General features: G+C 36.5%; 1 protein-coding gene across 1 annotated transcript; it reads right to left on the reverse strand.

Moving 5' to 3' along the window:
* Nucleotides 1-17,875: 17,875 nt before the first annotated feature.
* LOC148192433 (uncharacterized) lies at nucleotides 17,876-18,502 on the reverse strand. Its single transcript, XM_088099196.1, has one exon. The coding sequence runs from the start codon at nucleotides 18,500-18,502 to the stop codon at nucleotides 17,876-17,878; it is 627 nt and encodes a 208-aa protein (XP_087955322.1).
* Between the last annotated feature and the right edge of the window lie 3,761 nt (nucleotides 18,503-22,263).

The following is a 22,263-nucleotide window of genomic DNA, read 5'->3' on the forward strand; positions in this document are numbered from 1 at the left end:
GTTCCAACCTTTCTAAATTGCCTGTTTCTTGCTTGTCTTGGTTGATAACTCTGGTTTTGTTTATCACATGTGCAATCTATTCTGCTGATCTTAATTTGAAGCTTTTACTTGCTTTATTCATCTGATCTAGAGTTGTCTTAAGCAATAGATCTGCTGTTCTGTCATTGTTTTGTGGCTGTCCTGTTCTATTCTGGTTTCTGATTCCTGACCCTAGCCTTTGCCTGTTTGAGAAGTTGTTACACTCTGATTTCTGGAATTTGAAAGAAGGTTTGTGTGCTTGGTAGCATCTTAGGTGGTGGTGGTCTGGAATACTCTCCAGCTTTGTACTGACAAGGGAGAATCTCCCTTCCAAACCTTTTCATTTTGAGTGCTTTAAGCTTTAAGAGAGACTGATTTTTGTGAGTTTTGTGTGGCTACATCTAAAGCCAAATATCCTTGTTGAGAGTGTGTTATTACTTCAGTTCTGAATCTGAATTGTGCTTACCAATTAGATTTGTGCAGTTTTTGTTTTGATTGCCATATATAGGTGGTGTTTGAATTACAAAAAGCTGCAACAGTACAAAAGTTGAACAAGGAGTCTCATGACAAGTGAACTGAATGGACTTTGGAAGTGCAGACCAGAATCTTTACTGATAGAGTTGTAGAAGTTCAACAGAGTATAGCTTGAGCAACCAGTAGCAGCCATCTGAACTAAAGGGAGTTTCTTTCACCTTAAATTGCATTTGTTTTGGTTGAACTACTCTTGCTATCATGTTGAATCTGGTATGACAGTTTTTGTACACTAGAATTAGCCAATCTGAATTCTGAACTGCATTGCATTGGATTGGTCAGGTTTTGATTAGTCTGGTGGTTGTCTAATCAGTTGGACTAAGGTTTGAACTTCATATATTTGAATCTGATGAAAATTGAGTACATTGACCTATGTGTGCATATCAGAATTTCAATGAAATAATTTGAGAGCTTAAACAGCTGAGATTTATTTGTGCAGATTTCCATTCTGTTTAAATTCATTGTTTAATGTTAGCTGAATTTTCTGCATTACATCATATCACTCTTTGTCCATTGGTTTGATCAGGTTTGATTAATTTGGAATTATTGTTTAATCAGTTTGGTTTCAGCCTTGAATTACACCCATTTGCAGCTGGTTTAATATCCATGTTTATGTGTATTTTGCTGGAATTGATATAATTTCAGTGTGCAGATTTGAACTAAATCAGTGCAGGGATAAAGTGCAGACTAGGAGTGTTGTGTGCAGAGTTGATAAACATTTGGAGTCAAGAATTTTAAGCAGCAGCAGAATATCAGTAGAGCTTACAGCAAGATAGACCAACCATTTAATTAGGGGAGTTGTTTAATTTTGTTGCCTCTGGATTGCTTAATTGTTTCTGTCTTAGCTGGAAATTGATAGCATTGATGGTTGCTCTGCTGAATTGAGTGTGAATATTTGATTGCAGTTTGTCATTTGAGAGCAAAAACAATTTTATTAGCTGCCAGGATCAACTGTACCGAGAGAAAGGGAAGTTTACTACCCTATATCTTTGTCTGCCATTTGTTTTAATTAAACTCACATCAGTTTGTGCATATGTGTTTGTAGAACTTGATCAATAGAAATCAAGAAGATTTGATAGCAGCAACATCTCTAATTGGACAGGACTGAGATTGACACGAAGCAAAGTGGATCACGTGAATGTGGGCACCAAGAGCACCGTAGCATAGGATTTCAATTTTTGTTTGTATTTGTACTGGGTTGTGTTTGCCCACTGTTAGCTTTAGTTTTAGTTTTGTAAAAGGGCCTTTTATAAAGTCCAAGTGTTTAGGAAGAGTCCTTGGTGCTCTTTCAAACCCTTGGCAACTTTATTTGCTTTTATTTTTAGCATAGCTAGACAGGTGAATGTGTCTTGTTAGCCAAAGCTACAAGCTTCACCATAGGAGTAGAATTTAAATATTGATTTGCTTTATGTTTCACGTTTAGGGTGATTAGGCTAAAAGGGATTAAACTCTAAGCCTTTTCACACATTAGAGTCCGAGAGTCTAGTCTTTTAATTGTGGTTAATTGTTTGTGATTGTTTGAGTTGTGTACTTTGTTTCTAAAGGTGATTTTAGTTTAAGGGGTAATTAGTTAGTAGCCTAAGACATTTCTGGCAAGGCAAGACTTGGTACTTAAGCAGCTCTTTAGCTCACCTCTCTTACCTGGGACTTGTCTAAGTGAAAGTTTTGAACCCTTTAGATTAAGAAAACTTTTAAAAACAAAGATGTCTTCTTATGGTTCATATAGGTCTTCTAGGTTAGATAAAGTTGATGAAATGTTTAAACAAGCTAGGAATCTTCCATCCTTTGGTAAAGACATAGGTGCATTAACATACCTAGCTTGGGAAAAAGAAATTGATAAAATAAATCCTTGGTTTTATGAAGAGGGTGAATCTTATGTCCTTAGCATATATCTCTCTAAGTTAGAAGAAAATGCAAGTGAGTGGTGGGATGAAAGACAATATCATGTTAGGAAAGGTAGGAAGTCTTCCATACGTGATTGGCATGATTTAAAAGCTTGCATGAGAAGAAAGTTTGTGCCTTCAAGCATTAAAAGAAACCTAGAATTAATTAAGGATTGCATTGATGATGGAAAACTTTTTCTTGAGAGTTTAAAGGATCATGGGTTTCTTCGTAGAGAATTAGAATTTGGGGCAAGACTTAAAGAGATCAAGGATAAGAAAAGAGAAAGAGAGATTGAGAGAAAAGAAAAGGAAGAAAAGAAAGAAGAAGAGAAGAAAGAGAGAAAAGAAATAGAGAAAAGAGAAGAGAGAAGAAGAGAGGAATTAAGAAGAGAAGAAGAAAGAAGAGAAGAAGAAAAGAGAGAAAGGCAAGAAAGAGAGAAGAAGGAAAAGGAGAAATTGTTCCTTATGGCAAATCCTATTCTTCCAAAGACCATAGAACTTAAAAGGGAAGGTTTCCAAATCTTTACTTCTTTTTCAATAATTGATTATTTTTCAAATTTTAACTTCTCTTTCAAACAAATTGTCATCCCATATTCTATGCAAACTTTTTCAAATGACAATTTAAATCTTGAATTATTCAAATCTTTTAGGAAAGAAATAACTCAAGATGAAAGTGAATTTGGACTTCTAGAATTTCCAAATGTGATAACACAAGATATTAGAAGTCCTTATTTCCTTGTTTTTATAAAAAAATTCTTTCTTGGATTGGTATTAATTGAAAATATATTTGATGTTTATTGCAGATTTGTGTTTGATCCAGGAGGAAGAAAAAGTTAATATAAAAGAATAAGGCCACTCGAAGATGGCCATGCTCCCAAAGATTGTGTGGAGCTTATTCATAAGGCGATTGCCAGATTTGAGGACAAATCTTTTCTTAAGAGGGAGGGCATGATGGAATCCTACTTGACTTAGTCTTCCTTTTGTATTTTTTTACTTTTCCTAGCTTAGCTCTTAAGGAGTATGGGTTACTATAAATACCCAACTCCTCTATTGTATTGTTACTTTTGAGATTAATGAGAATTAGACTTTCTGAAATAGAAACTATTCTCTCTTGAAAGTCAGGCTAGAGAGTCCAAAGACTTCCTCTAGCCACCTTCCAAGCACATCTCTCACTTTCATTTTCCATTTTCACGGTGCTTCTCATCCTTCACGCTTCCTCTCCTCCACTGCCACATCTGGCACGCGTCAGCTGCCAATACGTCTCCAATCCAACGCGTCAGCCACGTTCAGACCGCGCCTCTCACTTCTTTCTTCACGCACATCAGACACGCACATTCCATATTCTCTTTCTTCTTCGCGTCTCACTCTCGCTCTCGAGAGTTCCATTGTCTACAACCTCGGATCTGCCTTTCTATTCCATTTTTCACCGATTGTAAGTCACTTTCCACCGATTAAATCAGTAGTTCTTCGTCCTCCTAGGGTTTCTCACCGAACAAACCATCTTCATTTTCCATACCTTCAACTTCCACCGACTAAACCTTAGATCCTAGGTTTTCATGTGTTTCGCTCTCAGTTTCCACTTCAATCTTGAGTTCGTTTCCATTCCGCTGCGTCTTCATCTCTCTGGAGGAAGCTTCGAGGAGTCAGCGTCACGTCTTCGGTTTCTCCTCGGGCGTTCGTCCATCATTGTCACTACAAGAAAAACTAGAGTTACTTACCAATATTTACATACGGATTCTAATCCGTATGTAATATTATATTACATACCTATTTTACATACGGATTCAGAAAAATGAGTAACATACATATTTTTACTTACGGATTCGAAAAAATGGGTGAGTAGCCCTTGGTCATCATCGTTGCTTAGATGTTTGTCTGAAAGAACATCTAATTACAATCTTTTGCGTCTTCTTGGGAGCAGGTTGAGCAATTGTAGCTTCACTTCACTAGACTGTTGGAGCATTTAAAAACAAGTCCATCATAAGATTCTTGAGACCCTTCAGGATGTACATCTACTAGTAGAAAAATGACATTTTATGACGACCTATTATGACGGATAAAAATTATCCATCATAATAGGTTGACTGGTGGTAGAATGGTAATAAAAATAATACATATTATAACATAGTTTTGTAAATCAGTTATAATATGAAACGCAATGCCAAACTTGTAAATAATTTTCAGACATATTATGACGTAGTTTTGTATATCAGTTATAATATGAAATGTGGTGACAAACTGTTGGAAATTTCTTAATTTATTATAACGGAGTTTTAGAAATCAGTTATAATATCTCTTCCTCTCTAATTTTTCACATTTTCCTCTCGTTATCTCTAATTTCATTTGACGTTCCCTTTCATTCTCGTTCCTCTCTTCCGCTCTTGGCATTTCACGTTCCAAGAACACTCTGAGAACACTCCTTGGCGCCTGTGCTTTTCTCGGCTCTGAGAACACTCCTCCCTCCACGGCGCGACTGTGATTGTGGTTTAGGCTATAGAGAGAAGGAGAGCTAGGTTAGGGGAAGGCGAAGGCCAGCGAACTGAAAGCACTGTTTCTACCGCTTACCAAGTAGTTATAGAACCTTCGGAGACTGCTTCTGCCTTCATTACCTCTTCGTCGAAATCTCTGAAGTCTGACCAAGTAGGTTTTATGATTCATAGTTCGAAATCTCCGAAATTTCTTCTACTATTTGTTTTTTCCTAATTTGTTATGATTTTCTTCTATTAATTTCACTAATTTCTCTTAGATTGGTGGCGAAATTAGCGGCGTTAGCACGAGAGAGGAGGAGGGAGCCTTCAATGCTGAATCCACAGCGGTGATTGGAGAATTTTGAAGATAGGCTAAGAAGTTAGAATTATGAGATTTGATCCTTTGCTTTCACTCCCTTGTTCTTGGATCTTTGTCTCTATGTCCTATCCCAATCCTTCTCTATAACACTTTTCCCCCCTCTTTATCATGTTAATTTAGTTTTCTGTCTGATTTTTATAGGCCTACTATGTATTTACACTTTACTTTCAAGACTAATATATACATGAAAACTTCATTTTTCCTAACCTAGACGTGTATATAGTATAAATTAAAGTTTAGCTAATGGGTGCGCATTGATCAAACCAGAGACATATAAAACTAATGTTTTGCTTCAAATGTTACAGGGAAATTAGAAGAAAGATAACATCTTTTAAGCATGTAAGTTTCTTTGTTTGCTGTTGATGTTGAAAAGCATGTAAGTTTCTGCTGGAAAGGAGGGGGAAAATAACAAAACAATAAAAGAAGAAAAAACCAATCAGTAGTTAAGTAAAGAGTACTTTATCCTCAATACAATTTTCTCTTTTTCCACTCCAAGCTTAGCCCCTGTGACTAACCAATGGCCAGGAATATCTTGAGGCCCCTTGAACATTTTTGTCGTGTCCACAATTTTTCTCTCTACGGGTTACGCTTTTCAGGTTCGTTTTCTCACTTTTGCACTGTTTTAAATTAATTTTACTCCGATTACATCACTCTTTGATGCATTATCTTTCATTTGAACCGATTAAAATGCGTTTTCATTGGGTTTTGGTGCAGTTATTCTCGTGTCTTTAGGCGGCGTTCTATGGCGGCGATTTCTTGCGTTTTGTACTCCTTCAATTCCCTCCACTACATTTTTAAAACCATCCAATAAAAAAAATGTACAATACATTCTCTTCAACTAAAATATAAAGTTGTAAACTCGAATCACCATGAGTCAGGAGCAACCTCAGAGACATCTAACCTGTATGGATCAGACGTCTATAGAGACGTCTGACCTAAAGGGTCCGACGTCTCATTAACGTCACCCCTATAGACGTCGGACAGAGATCAGACGTTAAAAGCCCAAAATAACAGACGTCTAAAGTCCTTTTTGCACTAGTGTATTACTCTGACGGGGTTAGAAATATTTTTAGCTAGTGGGTTGTTGAGTTGGTGGGACACCTGAAAATCAGATGACAAAGGAGATTTTAAAAATTGACTATTTATCTGTAATAACATTATTTTTTTTATTATCTGTTGTGAAGGAGTTGTGAAAATATCCATCTTAAATAACATTATTTTGGTAATGTGAGTGGGTATGCAAGTGCGAGCACAAAGTCTTCAAAATGTTGTCTTCATGAAAGCTATATCCATCATCTTAATATTATTAAATCTCCATCATGATCTGGTACTCAATTTAAGCAATGAATAGTTTAAAAAAGACTAATTTGAATGAATTTAATAAATAGCCACCCTTGGTAGGCCACTAGGGGACAACATATCTAAAATTTAAAAGTCATCAAATTATCCACAAGTTGTTTATTTTATAAGTTTACTTATTTATTATTTTAAACTTTTATTGTTTTGGTTGAGGTTAATAAATCTCTCCAATGAAGAAAGTGGATCAAACTGAAGATAGCTGATGAAAAGTAGTAGAGGTCGAATGAAGAAAACATTGAGAGAGACCAATAAACTAATAAAAATACCTTGTTTAAATAGCTTGGCTGAAATATTAGATTTTTATGCCCAAAGGCATTAATTGATTCTAATAACCTCACTTGGTGGCATAAAGATTTAGTTATTATTTGGTGTGTTTTCTAGAATATTTAGTTTACTTATTAGACAATAAACTTCATTGGGAAAATGTACTTACTGATTGGGAAAAAAGCTCTCAAGGGTCATTCACTCAAGAAGGCCGAGATGACATATTAGTGGTTTCCATTGGACGTCCGGAGCATCCAGGATATATTCGTGGTGTTGGACGAGGGGTAGGACTTAAGCAATTCTTTACTGGTCCTACTCGAAAGGTTACTTTAACACAACTTAGTGAATCCGATAAAAAGGTGTTAAGAAATGAGTTTAAGAAAGAATTGTTCCCAGAATTGAGAGATGAGTTATTGTCAGAAATCAAATCAAAGATAACATCCTTAGGATTGGCTATTCAAGGTCTACCAAATGGGGCTTCCCATGTTGCTAGCACAAAGGGGAGTTGTCCTCTTCCTGAGGAATCAAGGGATGGTGTTGATGTCCCTGTTGATTGTGAATTGTATGTTGATGATCCCTACTGATATTTGGTGGCTTTAGGTAAATTTAACACAAGTGTATCATTGCTGAATCATTTAACACAAGTGTATCATTGCTGAATAATTTAAATCTGCATCCACATTCTGATATTGAATCATTTTGAAATCTGCATTAAAACTACATTTAGCCTTTAAACCACAATGTTGTCTATACTTGCAGCCTCTCTATACTTGTTGCCTCTCTATATATGTACTAAGTAAGTCATTTATACCATTTTACTCAACAATTGTCATCTTTTTTGTCTCTTAGGTAAAATATATAATTTGGGAAGCACCATCCACCACGAGGCTATTAAAGATGATATGTTGCGAGTGGTGGTTGTATATATTAAAGATTCTTCTGCTCGTGTTCCTTTGCCTAGTGGGGAGGTTCAAACAGTAGGACAAACTCTAGGAAATTTTATCATTTGGCCAGCCAGATTGGCAAAGCCAATTTTAGTAAGTATTTCTATTCATATTTGCCTTAATTACTTATGTATTTGTTGTATTTGGATGCATATAATATTGGACTTATTTTATGGTCAAATGTAGGACACTTCTAAGAAGACAAACATTGTTACACCTCCTCAACCATAATTGTCTCCTCTCCAACAACTTGGTGCAGCGGTAGTCACAATGGGGAATAAAACTATTGAGATAGATATGCCTCCTGAACTCACATATAAGACTGCTACCATCACTTTATTTGTATGTAATAGGGATATTTGTGAAATTGTCATTGGTAATGATCTCCTCTCTACAACAATTCTACAACTTTGGAATTTGTAAGTAAACCTTCACAAACCATGAAAATGCTATCATATTGCATTCGTGTATTTATTTTAACATTATTTGTTCATATTGAAGGTATTTGCATCACCTCTGCATCGAGAAAAGGAATGCTACTCTCGATGGATTTCTTGATCTTGTTATAATTCAAAGTGTAGGAAATAAATCAAAGGAGGTGCAAAAGTACTTGATAGAAATGTTTGAAAAAGCTGGTAAAGAGGTCTATTTAGCACCTTACTTACATAAGTAGGTACATAATTTTTGAATTTTTCATGACTAGTTTAAAAGTTTCTTTTAATTAATATTATTCTAACTTGTAGGGGTCATTAGCAATTGCTAGTTATTGTTCCTGATCGTTCTCTTGTAGTTCTCTTATATTCCTTGCATAAGAAAGCTAACACATTGTCCATCAAAAATATATTAGAGGCGTAAGTTTTCCTTTCTATTTTGATTCCTTCCTATATTATTATTATGATGTAATTGATATCTAACTTTTGTATAGGTCTTTGGAAGCTCATTCAAGGTTGCGGGGTGTTCCATCTGTTTCTAGGAAGAAGATGCAAATAATCACACCTAATGTAAGAGAAGTTGACCTTTCTTTGTTTTGTGTTTTGTGATTGCTATTTTTATGAGGAATTGACTGTGTTGTTGGTTTTGTGAAATTTGGTTAGCAAAATATACAAAGCTACATGGTGCAAAGGCTAGCTAGAGTATAATATGATATTTTGTGTCTTTGGTTTGAATGAGTCTTGATTATATATATTTAATTTGCAGTGTCGACGTCAATTGGGCAGCTATGAGTCTGGGTATTATGTAATGAAACACATGCATACCATTATTTGTACAAACATTACTGAATCATGAAATAAGGTATTAAAATACTAACTAAATACTTATCCAACTATTCATTTCAATATTGTTTTAACTCTATTATTTTATTTGTAGATCTTTAGTGATTCATCTCTCATGGAAGTTGCATACATTGAAGACATTAGAAGGAACTGAGCTTCTTTTATTTTAAGTGTTAGTAGAAACTTGACTACAATTCAAAAGTGTATGTACATTAATGTAATATTTGGATTTAATATATAGTTTCATGTATAAATGATGTTTAAATATTATTAGACTATTTAATGTTTGAAATGAATTCTATTTTGTTAGTTTCATTAAATTTGTTTATTTGAAGCTATATTGATTATAAATTGATTGGATGAGATGATAATATAGGAATATTATTATAATTTCATTGCATGTCAAATGTAATAATCAATTTTGTTTTTTAAAAAAGTACATATTATGACGTACTAAACAATGTACGTCATGATATGTTGATCACATATTATAATGTACAAAAATATATACGTAATAATAGATCACATATTATAATGTACAAAAACTTATACGTCATACTTTTTTTCGCCCTATTATAACTGACAAATGAAAATTTGTCATAATAAACTGTGCATAATATGACGGACTTCAGAAACTACGTTATAATATGTTCAACATATTATGACAAAAATTTTTACTGAGTTATAAAATGTGCAGACTTACTATAACACCCAGAACTATGTCCCTAGTAACTACATTATAATATATTATTTTTGTATGTTATAAAATGTCATTTTTCCGCTCCAATAGAAGACACCTTGGCCTTCTTAGCTTCCTCCTATACAAGCACGCGATGAGAGCGTTTAAGAGGAGGAGGAGCATATAGTTGGGGGTACATCTCCAACCTCAATTTCATCCAAAAAAATTACAAAATTGTCATTAATCATTTTTAACGTTGACTTTTTGTTTGCATAATGTCAAATAGGCGATTTGGAAAACATGTTTTTTAATGAGGAGATTTAAATAAATAATATATTTTTTTCTTTTCTATAGTTAAAGATAATTATATTAAAATTTAATTCAAAAATAAATTATAAGTATCGCATACTACTTTAGCAAAATTTCTTTTTAAAAGATAAAATTAGCATACTTACTTTAAAAGATAAAATTAGCAAAATTTCTTTTTAAATTTTTCATTCTATAAATAGAAAATCAAAATCAGAAAATAAAACATAAGTATCGAAAACTTACTTTACAATTAAAACAACAAATTTTCTTTATTTATAATTTTTGTATAAAACTTTAAATGAGTATATTTTTGAACCTAATCCTAGATTTTAATTATCTAAATAATCCATTTATCAACTCAACATTTACAAATTTTATACAAACATTTACAAAATTAAATGGATAATTATACATTTGGAATTTGACTTTTTTTTTTTAAGTTAATGAAGTAAATAAAACTCTAAAATTGAAATGAAAGACTTAAAGTGGTGTATTTGTCCGGTCTAAGTGGTCTCACATGAAAATAATCATAATAATTTATAGACTATGAGTTAAAAAGAGAGTGATGAATAAATACTAACTCTCAATGGAATGAAATTATGTGACTAATAATTTAAATAATTATTAAATAAATAAAAGAAAATAAAGTATAAAAGAGTCATTTATTCATGATCGTGGAAACATAGACTAATTTTATTTTTTTCCAATGTGGTTAAAGTATATTTGTCATAAACTTAGATACAATGCACATAAGATGTTTCAATTTGTACTTGTACTCTTATCATTCTTATCATACAGTAAGATTGATAAACAAGAATGTTATCTAATTGATAAACAAGAATGTTATCTAAAACTTATATTAGAAATAAAAGATCATTGAGTGAACAGATGAAATTTTTTGTTATTGATTCAATTTAACTATCATTATTGTATTCACAAAATCATGGTCGAAGATTGATACAACAATAATCAATTATGTCTTTGTGGATAATTTTGGATTAAATATATAATGTTAGTAATAATATTATGTTTTGTAACATCCCATTTTAGTAGTATAAAAATACTAAAATAAGGCGTACATAAATGAGAACTTACAAGTAACTTGAGGCTACTAGGACGAGAGATCATGATGGAAGCGACCTCTACCTTCAAGAATGGAGTGGCTTCTCGGTCCAGAAGTGGCAGCGGAATGGAGATTGGTATGAAGGTGTTCTGTGCATGCAAGGTGTTTGTGATAATGTGTGACCGTGTTTGGATGAGTGTGGAGGTAGAATTCTAACTCAGATGGCTTTCCAAAAGGGAAAGGAGCTAGAGGAAGAGTAAGTTAAAGAGGCTCTAAGTTTGAACTCAAGAGAATGGCTAGATTTCTACAGCATTTCATTAACATCTCAAGTTCTTTTTACAAGAATAAGGAGCTCTCTTTTATAGAGTAAGAGAAGCATGGCTATAAAGCTAAAATGTGCATGAAGCTATTGGACGTGTGCAGGAAATGCTTCCAGGTCGTGTGTTCCATGTGCAATTTATTGAAAACATGCTGAAATAGGAGAGCTACACGGTTGGCTTGTGTCTCACGTGATACATATGTAAAATGTGCTTCAAAGGCAAGAAGATGCCGACTTGGCTGAACATGCACTCCTACTTGCTTCCTTTTCTCTCCTTTACTTGGCAAACCTTCTAAGATGTATATGCATAGGCTCCCACCTTTATTGGTAACCTAAAAAACAAGGTAAAAATATTTAGTTAAAGAAGAACATGCTAAGACTTAGAAAGAAAAGATTAAGTCCTTATTCAACTTCCCTTTCTTGGTCTTAGATTGAAGTTGATACTTCTTTGGATGGAAAGTCCCTAAAGGGGTTGCCATCAGATCATATCCTTGACGGACCAAAGACTATCTATCCTGTTGCTTTTCCCTCTCAACCAAACGTTGAATCTCTTGAAAGATGTCCTCCCTAAGCTCACACCGGTTAAGGTGATCATTGCAAAAGAGAAAACAACACACAATATACAACACAAGAGCAAGGGTAAGCTAGATACCAAAGAAATCATATCACATTTATAACATAACATGCATAAATAATTTATACCACATACATCATTCCAAACATCTTAACCTGTAAAGACCTTAGACTTGACTATCCGGATTAGTATGAATATGTAGCTATGGCAGTTCGTGCACTTGTTGTGGTAAAGCAGCTAGTCCACCCTAAGCTACCACACAAGGTTAGTCTGTTATCACTCACCTTAGGCTAAGGAAAATCCCCTAGGCTAGGACCTCCTGCTATTCTCACGACATGCCTCACCCTTCTCTACTTGAGAATAGGTGATCATTAGAATGTTAGGATGAACTCCAAGAATAAGCTTCCAATATTCATACTTACAACCTTTGAAACAACCACTGAGAAATTCCTCCTTGGAATTCTCTTCCACACCACTTGAAACCATACTTTGAAACCATACTTTACTTCCATTTGAATCACAACTCAAGTCTTTGATGATTATAAAATCCATTACATACTCATACATAGTCCCAAGTAATTCACCACATTATTTAAATCAAACAAGAACAAATAAGAAAAGAGTAAACTAAAACCTGGACCATTCGCTCAGCGGACGTCATTTGCTAAGCGAATAAAACTGACAGTGCTCCCAGACACCAACAATTCGCTCAGCGCACACCATTCGCTCAGCGAATAAAACTGATAGTGCTCTTAGACCCCAACAATTTGCTCAGCGAATGTCCTTAGATAGAAAACCCACATCTATCACTACTCGCTGAGCGAATCCACTCGTTCAACGAGTCTGCATAATTCTGCAAAATTACACAACCTACATCAAGTTTATCAATTCCAACTATTTTTCCCAACTTCTAACTCTCCTAGATTGTATTATATACCTAATTATACTTAACCAAGATTGTCTAAACACTTCTAACCTAAATCTAATAAGTTCCAAATGACTTACCAAAACTGCCCAAACTAACCATTTGCACACAAAACTCCAAACTCCAATTTTCACTACCTCACTTCCTCCAAATTGAGTTCTAACACAAATAGAACTCTACTCCATCCTCATTATCTACCTACAATTTAGATTTCTACCACTTCCAAGATGTTCAACCTGCATCAAACCAGTTCATAACTAATCTCCAATACCTCAAAACAGTTCACCCACTCTTGCTCACCAATTCTCTACTTAAAACTCCAATTTCAACCAAATCCTCTTCAACTAGTATTATTATTTTCCTTCAATAGTACAATTAACACAATTCACTTCATCAATATCAAATTTCATCATCACAAACATACACACAACAAATTTCACAGATTTACAACATCCATCAACATACAAAACATGAATTTCACCCAATTACTTAAACTATTACTAACACAAAACAACATTTTTCAGCTAAACAGTTAAATCCTCATATATCATCAAACTCACACCACATACTTCAATTAAAAGCAATTATCTAGCTTCCCTTACCTTAGAGAAATGTTGCACAACTCTAGAAAACCCCGACCGATGCTTGCATCGCAAGGAAACACTAGAAAACCCTACAAATCCTCGATTGGTGATAGGAAACGACTCTTAGATCTTAAATTGAGCTAAAAGTTAAGAGAAGGAGACTCTAATCACACGCAAAGACAGAATTTTTGTATGATCACAGATTTAAGAGGAAACCTAGAAAAGAGGAACGAAACTTACCGGCTCAAATCAAGAAATTGATTGGTAGGGATTGTAGCCCTCGATGCCAGGATCGCCTAGACACTTCCTAATCGTCGAGCAGATGACTTGAAATCAATAACTCTTAGAGAGAAGGTAGAAAACTCTAGAAAAATAATTTCTAGAGAGATGATACGTTTTAAAATAATGAAACTCGCTTATAACAAAATTATTTATGATAAAATTATTTAATATTAAAATTATCGAGTCTCACTATTTTTAGACTACAATCACTTCTAAAATGTCATTTTCAAGGATTTTACATGTTTAATATCTAAATAATCCATTTATGAACTCAACATTTACAAATTTTGTATAAACAGTTACAAAATTAAATGGACAATTATATATTTGAAGAGAAATGTGTCAATGAAAAGTTATACATTTGGAATTTGACTTTTCTTAAGTTAATGAAGTAAATAAAACTCTAAAAGTGAAAAAAGAAAAACTTAAAGTAGTGTATTTGTCCTGTCTAAGTTGTTTCACAATAAAATCGTTATAATAATTTATAGTGTATGAGTTAATAAAGGGATTTAAATAAATAATAATTTTCTTTTTCCATAGTTAAAGATAATTATTTTAAAATTCAATTCCAAATTAAAAAGTATAAAAATCTTTTTAAAGAAAAAAATAGGAAATTTTTGTTCAAATTTGTCACTGATTAGTTGACTTAAAACTTTATTCAAAAAAACAGAGAAAACAAAATCAAAAATATATTTATAATTAAAACAACAAATTTGTTTTACTTAAAAATTTGGTAAAAAATTTTAAATTAGTTTATTTTAATTTAAAGAATCCATTTATGGTCGAACTTAACATTTGCAAATTTTGTACAAACAGTTGCAAAACAAAAATGGACAATTATATATTTGGAGAGAAATGTTTGAAAATGAAAAATTATATATTTGGAATTGATTTTCCTTACGTTAATGAAGTAAATGAAACTCTAAAATGGAAATGAAAGACACAAAGTGATGTATCTTTTATATCCAAGTTGTCTCACAAGAAAATCATCACAATTAACAGACTATGACTTAAGAAGAGATGATGAATAAATATTAACTCTCTATTGAAAATATATGAATAAGAATTTAAATAATTAATAAAAAATAAAGTAAAAAAAAGTTATTTATTCATTATGTTAGAGACATATATATAATTTTTGTTTTTTTCCATTGTATATATCTATTATTAATTTAGATACAATGCATATATAAGATGTTTCAGTGATACTTTGTTACACAATAAGAGCGATAGACATACACAATGTTATCTAAAACTTATATTAGAAATAAAAATCATTATAATAATTTATAGTGTATGAGTTGTAACATCCCAAAATTATACAGTCAGCAACTATATAATAGAATATTAACATATATTAATATGGTAAAGCAGTTTTACAATAACAGAGAACAAGATCCAAATAATGGCCGAACGGCCTTACATATACACGTAACTACGAGCGCTACAAATTATTAAGAACGAACGGTTTACAAAAGAAATACCGAACGTTCAAAATTCAAACGCAAGCCAAAAGGAACGCTTGCTCTAAAGCGGCTCGCTACTAACTACACTAACTAAAATAACCGAACGCCTTTACTGTTCGACCTTCACCTCAACTTCTACTAAATTATCTTCAGCAATAACTTCCTCTTCAAGTGTTTGCTCCAAAGACGCGTCTCCCTCTGCTCACATCCACACGGATGATCATTGCATTTGACAAGACGGATATACAAAAACCGACAACACAATAGAAATGCAAGGGTAAGCTTATTGAATTTAATTCAAGTAAAACATACAGTTCATACATACCAAATATATTAATTAATTCACAATACATGCATTCAATTCATCCATTAACTCAATCAAATTCCTGGTACTAGACCGACCGTCCGGACTGTATGAATTTTGTGTAGCTACGACGTCCGTGCACCCAGGTGGAAGAGTTGGAATACTCGTCAGCTGCCACCTGAGGTTAGTCCGTTCTGTCCAAGTTACAGTTATGGACTAAGACCTCCTGCCATTCCCACACATGACATACTCCTCTCTACTTGAGAACAAGCACTCACGGAATATCAGGATGAACCGCCAGCTAAGCTTACCACATTCATACTTTACAAATCTCAATCTTTCAACCAAGAGTCGTTCCTCCCTGGAACGTTCGTTCAAAATACACAATCATAATTTCATCTCTTACATCATTCGCACATCTTAATCTTTCATCTTATTCACACTTTCATTCTTAGTTTCACTTCCATAAAAGAACGAACGTCCAGCCCTCTTTGTAATAAAGGACGAACGTTAATACATTACCAAGAGAGGCTCGTTCACGAGTAGAATAAAACCAAGACAGGTTATTAGACGAACTCCATTATAACTTGACTCAGTTAGATGAACTGAATCTAGTACGATCTGGAAAATACTTAGAATGATTTAAGTTCAATAACTCTGGAATGAATCCAATGGATACATAATTCACAAACTTGTTTAGATAAATAAACCGAACACGAGATAATTCAGGAGACAAACCGCCAGTCAATGACCGAGCGCGAAACTAGGCATTTAATGAAGTTTTGGACGAACGTCGCTGAAGTATTGGACGAACCTTACTAGGACTATTGGACGAACGCTATTTAAATTTATGGACGAACGCTATTTCAATTCAGGACGAACGCTATTACCGCTTGTTGATAATTACAGAAGGAACGAACGTTAGGTATAGGACCGAGCGTTCTTTACCACATACACATTTGGACGAGCGTTCGGTATAAGACCGAGCGCTACTTAGGACGTACGCTTTGGGTCGAGACCCATAGCTAATTCAATACCTTTGAAATAAGATTTTTCATAAGTTATAATATTGAAGTTACATTTGGAACAATATGACTAAGTGTTTGAATATATTCTCAGGCTTCTCAAATTTCTCACAAACACTCAGGGTATTTACGTTTGGCCGAACGCACAAGCGTAAGGTTAATATAAGAGGGCGTTCATCCTCAAGGATAATCCTTTCCAAATGAAAGGGTTCGACTACTTCAAAGAATTTACTACAAATACCGAACGGTCCATGACCGTATCGATAACGAACGTTCATTTTCATAGAATTTCATATTCCAATTCAATTTACAGTACACACATTTTTCAGTATATGCTTTCGTACATCAATTTATTCAAATCATAGTACCAATCCATACATTTTCATACATCATCTCATCATATAGTTCATTTTCAATTTAATCGAACCCTAGAATATTTCATCATTTCCATGCATCAATTCAGATCATACTCATATACTTTCAAAAATCAAATATCAAACATCATACTGTATACATATTTTCAGAACACTCATACAAAACATGTAATTCCCATCACATTCATGCATCACAGTAAACTACAAGAATTAAACTTAATAAGCTTCCCTTACTCGGATTGGTGTGATCTTGTTTCTTCCAAATATGGTTCTCTCTCAACGGTTCTCTTAATCCCTCCAACTAAAACTAACAAAAAGAAAAATGAAAGAGCTTAGTCTACACCATTGCATGCAACTGAATACGGTTTGCAGGAATTCCAGAACGAGCGTCCAAGTAAAACTTACCAGAACTGGAAGTTGTTCGGTTCAATATGAAGCTCTCGGTGCAGGGAACGTCCTCACGGTGCTGAAACGTGAACGGAGCAGAGAATGATGAGTTGCATAAGAGAGAAGTAGAATGGTTTCTAGAGAGAAGGGAGAGAATTTAGAAGATAGAGAGTTTGAGGAAGAAGATGAAGTGTGCAGAGAAAGGGAAAGAGTTTTCCAGAAATCAATTTTCTCTTCCCAGGCAGGACGTGTGTCCATTCTTCTGCTGCCACATGTCTTCCATTAACGTTTTAGAATGTTCTAAAAATGACATTTGGCAACTGCATGCAGAGTGGTGTGTGTGCGTTTCATGATGGCACTGCTCACGTGTCACAGTGCATTAATGAAAGCTAACAGGTGACTAAGCATAGTATTTAATGAGACGTGACAATCCCCCTAACTACAAAAATTTTTGTCCTCGAAAATTAAATCTTACCAGTAAATAGTTGAGGGTATAAGTCTCTCATGGCATCCTCAACTTCCCAAGTAGAGTCGCCAGTCTTGTCGTCCCACACCACTTTCACCAATCGAACGTTCTTCCCTTTGTATAACTTAGTGCGAACGTCTTCAACGCGAACCGGCTTCATCTCCAGCGTTCGGTCTTGTCTAAGACGAACGTCCTCTAGCTCCAATACGTGCGAAGGATCTGATATGTATTTCCGGAGTTGCGAGACATGAAACACCGGATGAAGGTTAGATAATTGAGGAGGTAAAGCCATCTCGTATGCGACTGGTCCAATCTTCCTTATGATCTGATACGGCCCCACGAACTTGGGAGACAACTTCTTTGATCTCAACGCTCTGCCTACTCCAGTAATCGGATTTAATCTTAGAAAAACATGATCGCCAGCTTTGAATTCCAAGGGTCGTCTCCTCTTATCTGCGTATGACTTCTGCCTGCTTCTAGACGTCTTCAACCTCTCTTGAATTAACTTCACCTTTTCAGTCGTTTGTTGAACGAGCTCGGGTCCAGTCAATATGTTTTCTCCTTCTTGAAACCAGCAAAGCGGTGTGCGGCATTTACGTCCATACAGAGCTTCAAAAGGAGCCATTCCAATGCTTGACTGGAAGCTGTTGTTGTAGGTGAACTTCACTAATGGCAACACTTCGTCCCAAACGCCCATGTGATCTAGCACGCACGTTCTCCATAAATCTTCAAGCGTCTGGATCGTTCTCTCGGATTGACCGTCCGTCTGAGGATGGTACGCTGAACTCATTTGGAGTTTGCTGCCCAGTTCGCTTTGTAACGACTGCCAAAACCGAGAGGTGAACCTTGTGTCTCAGTCAGAAATGATGCTGGATGGCACTCCGTGCAGACGAACGATCTCTTTGATGTAGAGTTTGGCCAAGTTGGTCATGGACATCTTCAAGTTGACAGCTAGGAAGTGGGCACTCTTTGTTAAACGATCCACTATCACCCAAATGGAATCGTGATTCTTGACCGTGCGAGGTAAATGAGTCACGAAGTCCATTGAAATGTTGTCCCACTTCCATTCGGGAATTTCCAGAGGCTGCAGTAGGCCGCCCGGTCTTTGGTATTCAGCTTTAGCACGTTGACATGTTAGACATGATGCCACAAAACGTGCGACATCACTCTTCATTCCTGGCCACCAGAACGATTGCTTGAGATCATGATACATCTTAGTCATGCCTGGATGCATGCTAAGACGACTGTGATGTCCTTCTTCCGATATAATTCGCTTCAGCTCTCCATCATTTGGAACGCACGTCCTACCCATATAACGTAATAGGCCGTCCGTTCCAGTGTTGAAAAATCTGGCCTGATCTGTACCGAGCGCGCCTCTTATCTTCATCAACTCCTCATCTTCTAATTGCTTCGTTCTGATCCGCTCAAACACGTTACTGGATATCCTAAGGTTACAGCATTTGATGCTGTCCGGTTCTAAATTGAATTGTAACCTTAAGTCTCTAAAGCTTTCCACTAGACTTAACTCACGTACCATCATAGCCGAGACATGTACCACCTTTCTACTTAATGCATGTGCCACAACGTTCGCTTTTCCAGGATGATACAGCAACTCGAAGTCATAGTCCTTCAAGAACTCAAGCCACCTCCTTTGTCTCATGTTTAGCTCCTTCTGATCGAAGAGGTACTTGAGGCTCTTATGATCGCTGAAGACTTGGAAAACGGATCCATACAAGTAGTGCCTCCAAATCTTCAGAGCAAAGACGACCGCTGCCAGCTCCAGGTCGTGCGTTGGATAATTCCTCTCATGTATCTTCAATTGTCGAGAGGCGTATGCCACTGCTCGTTTCTCTTGCATAAGAACGCACCCCAAACCTTGGTGAGATGCGTCACAGTAAACTTCGAAAGGTTTGGCAGTGTCCGGAATTACCAACACTGGAGCGCTTGTCAACTTCCGCTTCAGCTCTTGAAAGCTAGATTCACACCGATCGGTCCAGGCGAACGGGTGATCCTTCCTGGTCAGTTGCGTTAACGGTGCTACCATCTTAGAAAATCCTTCTATAAAACGCCTGTAATAGCCCGCCAGTCCCACAAAGCTCCTAACTTCAGTAACCGAGCGTGGACTCTCCCATTCCAAGACCGCTCGTACTTTGGCTGGGTCAACTGAAATTCCACCAGCAGATACGACGTGACCCAAAAATTGCACTTCCTTCATCCAGAATTCGCACTTGGACATCTTAGCGTACAACTCCTTTTCTCTCAACACTCCAAGTACCAATCTCAAGTGTTCTTCATGCTCCTCACAGCTCTTGGAGTAGATGAGAATATCGTCAATGAACACCACCACAAACTTGTCCAAATACGGCCTGAAGATCCGGTTCATATAGTCCATGAAGACTGCTGGAGCGTTCGTCACACCGAACGGCATGACCACATACTCGTAATGTCCATAACGTGAACGGAAGGCCGTCTTCTGGATGTCTCCTTCCTTAACCCGAATCTGGTGATAGCCTGATCTCAAGTCTATCTTAGAGAAAACGCTCGCTCCATACAACTGGTCCAACAAGTCGTCAATCCGAGGCAGAGGGTATTTGTTCTTGATGGTCAGCTTATTTAATTGACGATAGTCAATGCAAAGCCGAGAGCTGCCATCCTTCTTCTTCACTAAAAGTACTGGCGCTCCCCAAGGTGACACGCTTGGACGGATGAACTTCTTGTCCATCAATTCTTCAATTTGCTTTTTAAGTTCAACCAGTTCAGCGGGTGCCATCCTATATGGTTGAACGGATATGGGAGCCGCGGTCGTTACCAAATCAATCGTGAATTCCACTTCACGAACGGGAGGTAGTCCTGGCACTTCATCCGGAAAGACGTCCGGGAATTCGTCCACAACCATTCGTCCTTCAGTGTACTTATTGGACGAACGGTCAAAACTATTATCCGCAACCTCTCTGTCTTCATGCGTCATAATCAAGAAACAACTCGCGCCCTCCATAATATCTTCTTTCAACTGGCCGAGAGTCACACCCAAATCCTCTTCATCTTCTTCAGGAAAAATCAACTTCTTAGCTCCACAATCTATGAGAATGCGATTGGTATTCAGCCAATCCATTCCCAAAATCACTTCTAGGTCTTTGAGAGGCAAACATATTAAGTTCACCTTGTATCTACGCCCTTCTACCTCAATAGGACATCTAACACACATGGTAGACGTCCTAACCTCTCCAGCCGCTGGGGTAGACACCACCAAATCGAACAACATCTCACTCTCGGCTAATCCCAGTTTACCAACGCACGCCTTCGAGATGAAGGAGTGTGTCGCCCCCGAGTCAAACAATACACAACAATTCATTCCATACAACAAGCACGTGCTGGTGACAAGTGTACCTGAACTCGCTGCCTCTGCACCAGTGATCGCATACACACGCCCAACAGCTTGGGCTCGTCCACCACCTCTAATTTGATTCCTTCCAGTGTTGGGTGGCCTCATCACCGCACGTCCACCCATATTGCACTCGTTTTCCAAGTGGCCGTGTCTTCTACAACGAGTGCAATATTTTACTCCTACCAATTAAGGACAAGCTGACTTGTAATGGGGTCCTCCACATTGAAAACATCTTACTGCCCCTGATTGTCCTGATTGCCCAGCAACTACCACTGCTTGCGACCCACTTGACTGCCCTGGACGAGCGTAGGGAGTCCTATTCCGATTCACATTTGATCTTGATAGAATCGGTCCCCTGGAGACTTGTTGCTTCTTATGCTGTTCGGCTTCAGCCATGTTCTTTTCTAACACTTTCGCCCTTTCAACCATTGCAGGAAATGAGCGGATACATAGGCTGGAAATTAATACCTCCAAATCACTCCTCAACCCATTTTCGAACTTCCTGCATTGCCACTCTTCACTAGTGGCCATCGTGTTGAACCTCACCAGATGCTTGAATTTATTGGTATACTCTGAAACGGACATTCCTCCCTGAACCAGCTGAAGAAATTCCACTTCCTTGGCAAACCGCACGCTGTCAGGGAAGTATTCTTCGTAAAATTTGGCTCTAAATACTTCCCAATTAATGGGGCTGTGAGCGTCCGTCAAAATTGCCTTTACGCTCGTCCACCAGTGACTCGCTTCTCCCGTCAGAAGGTACTCCGTGAATGCTAAGCGATTATCATCTGGACACCTCTTAGCATTATAAATTCTCTCCATGTCCTGTAGCCACTGGTCTGCCTCGTCCGGTAGGCATTTTCCACTAAACTTGGCCGGGTGGTGTTGAAGAAAGCTCTCCAAACTCCACTCGGTATGGTGAACAGCATTGGAAGAGGACGCTCCTGGCTTGCCTCTGGTGGCAGAGATGAGTTCCATCAATTGTCTCTGAGTTTCCTCAGAGT

Source organism: Vigna umbellata, chromosome 9 (assembly GCF_029865625.1).
Source record: "Vigna umbellata cultivar VRB3 chromosome 9, Vumbellata_1.0, whole genome shotgun sequence".
In the NCBI taxonomy this organism is placed as follows: domain Eukaryota; kingdom Viridiplantae; phylum Streptophyta; class Magnoliopsida; order Fabales; family Fabaceae; genus Vigna; species Vigna umbellata.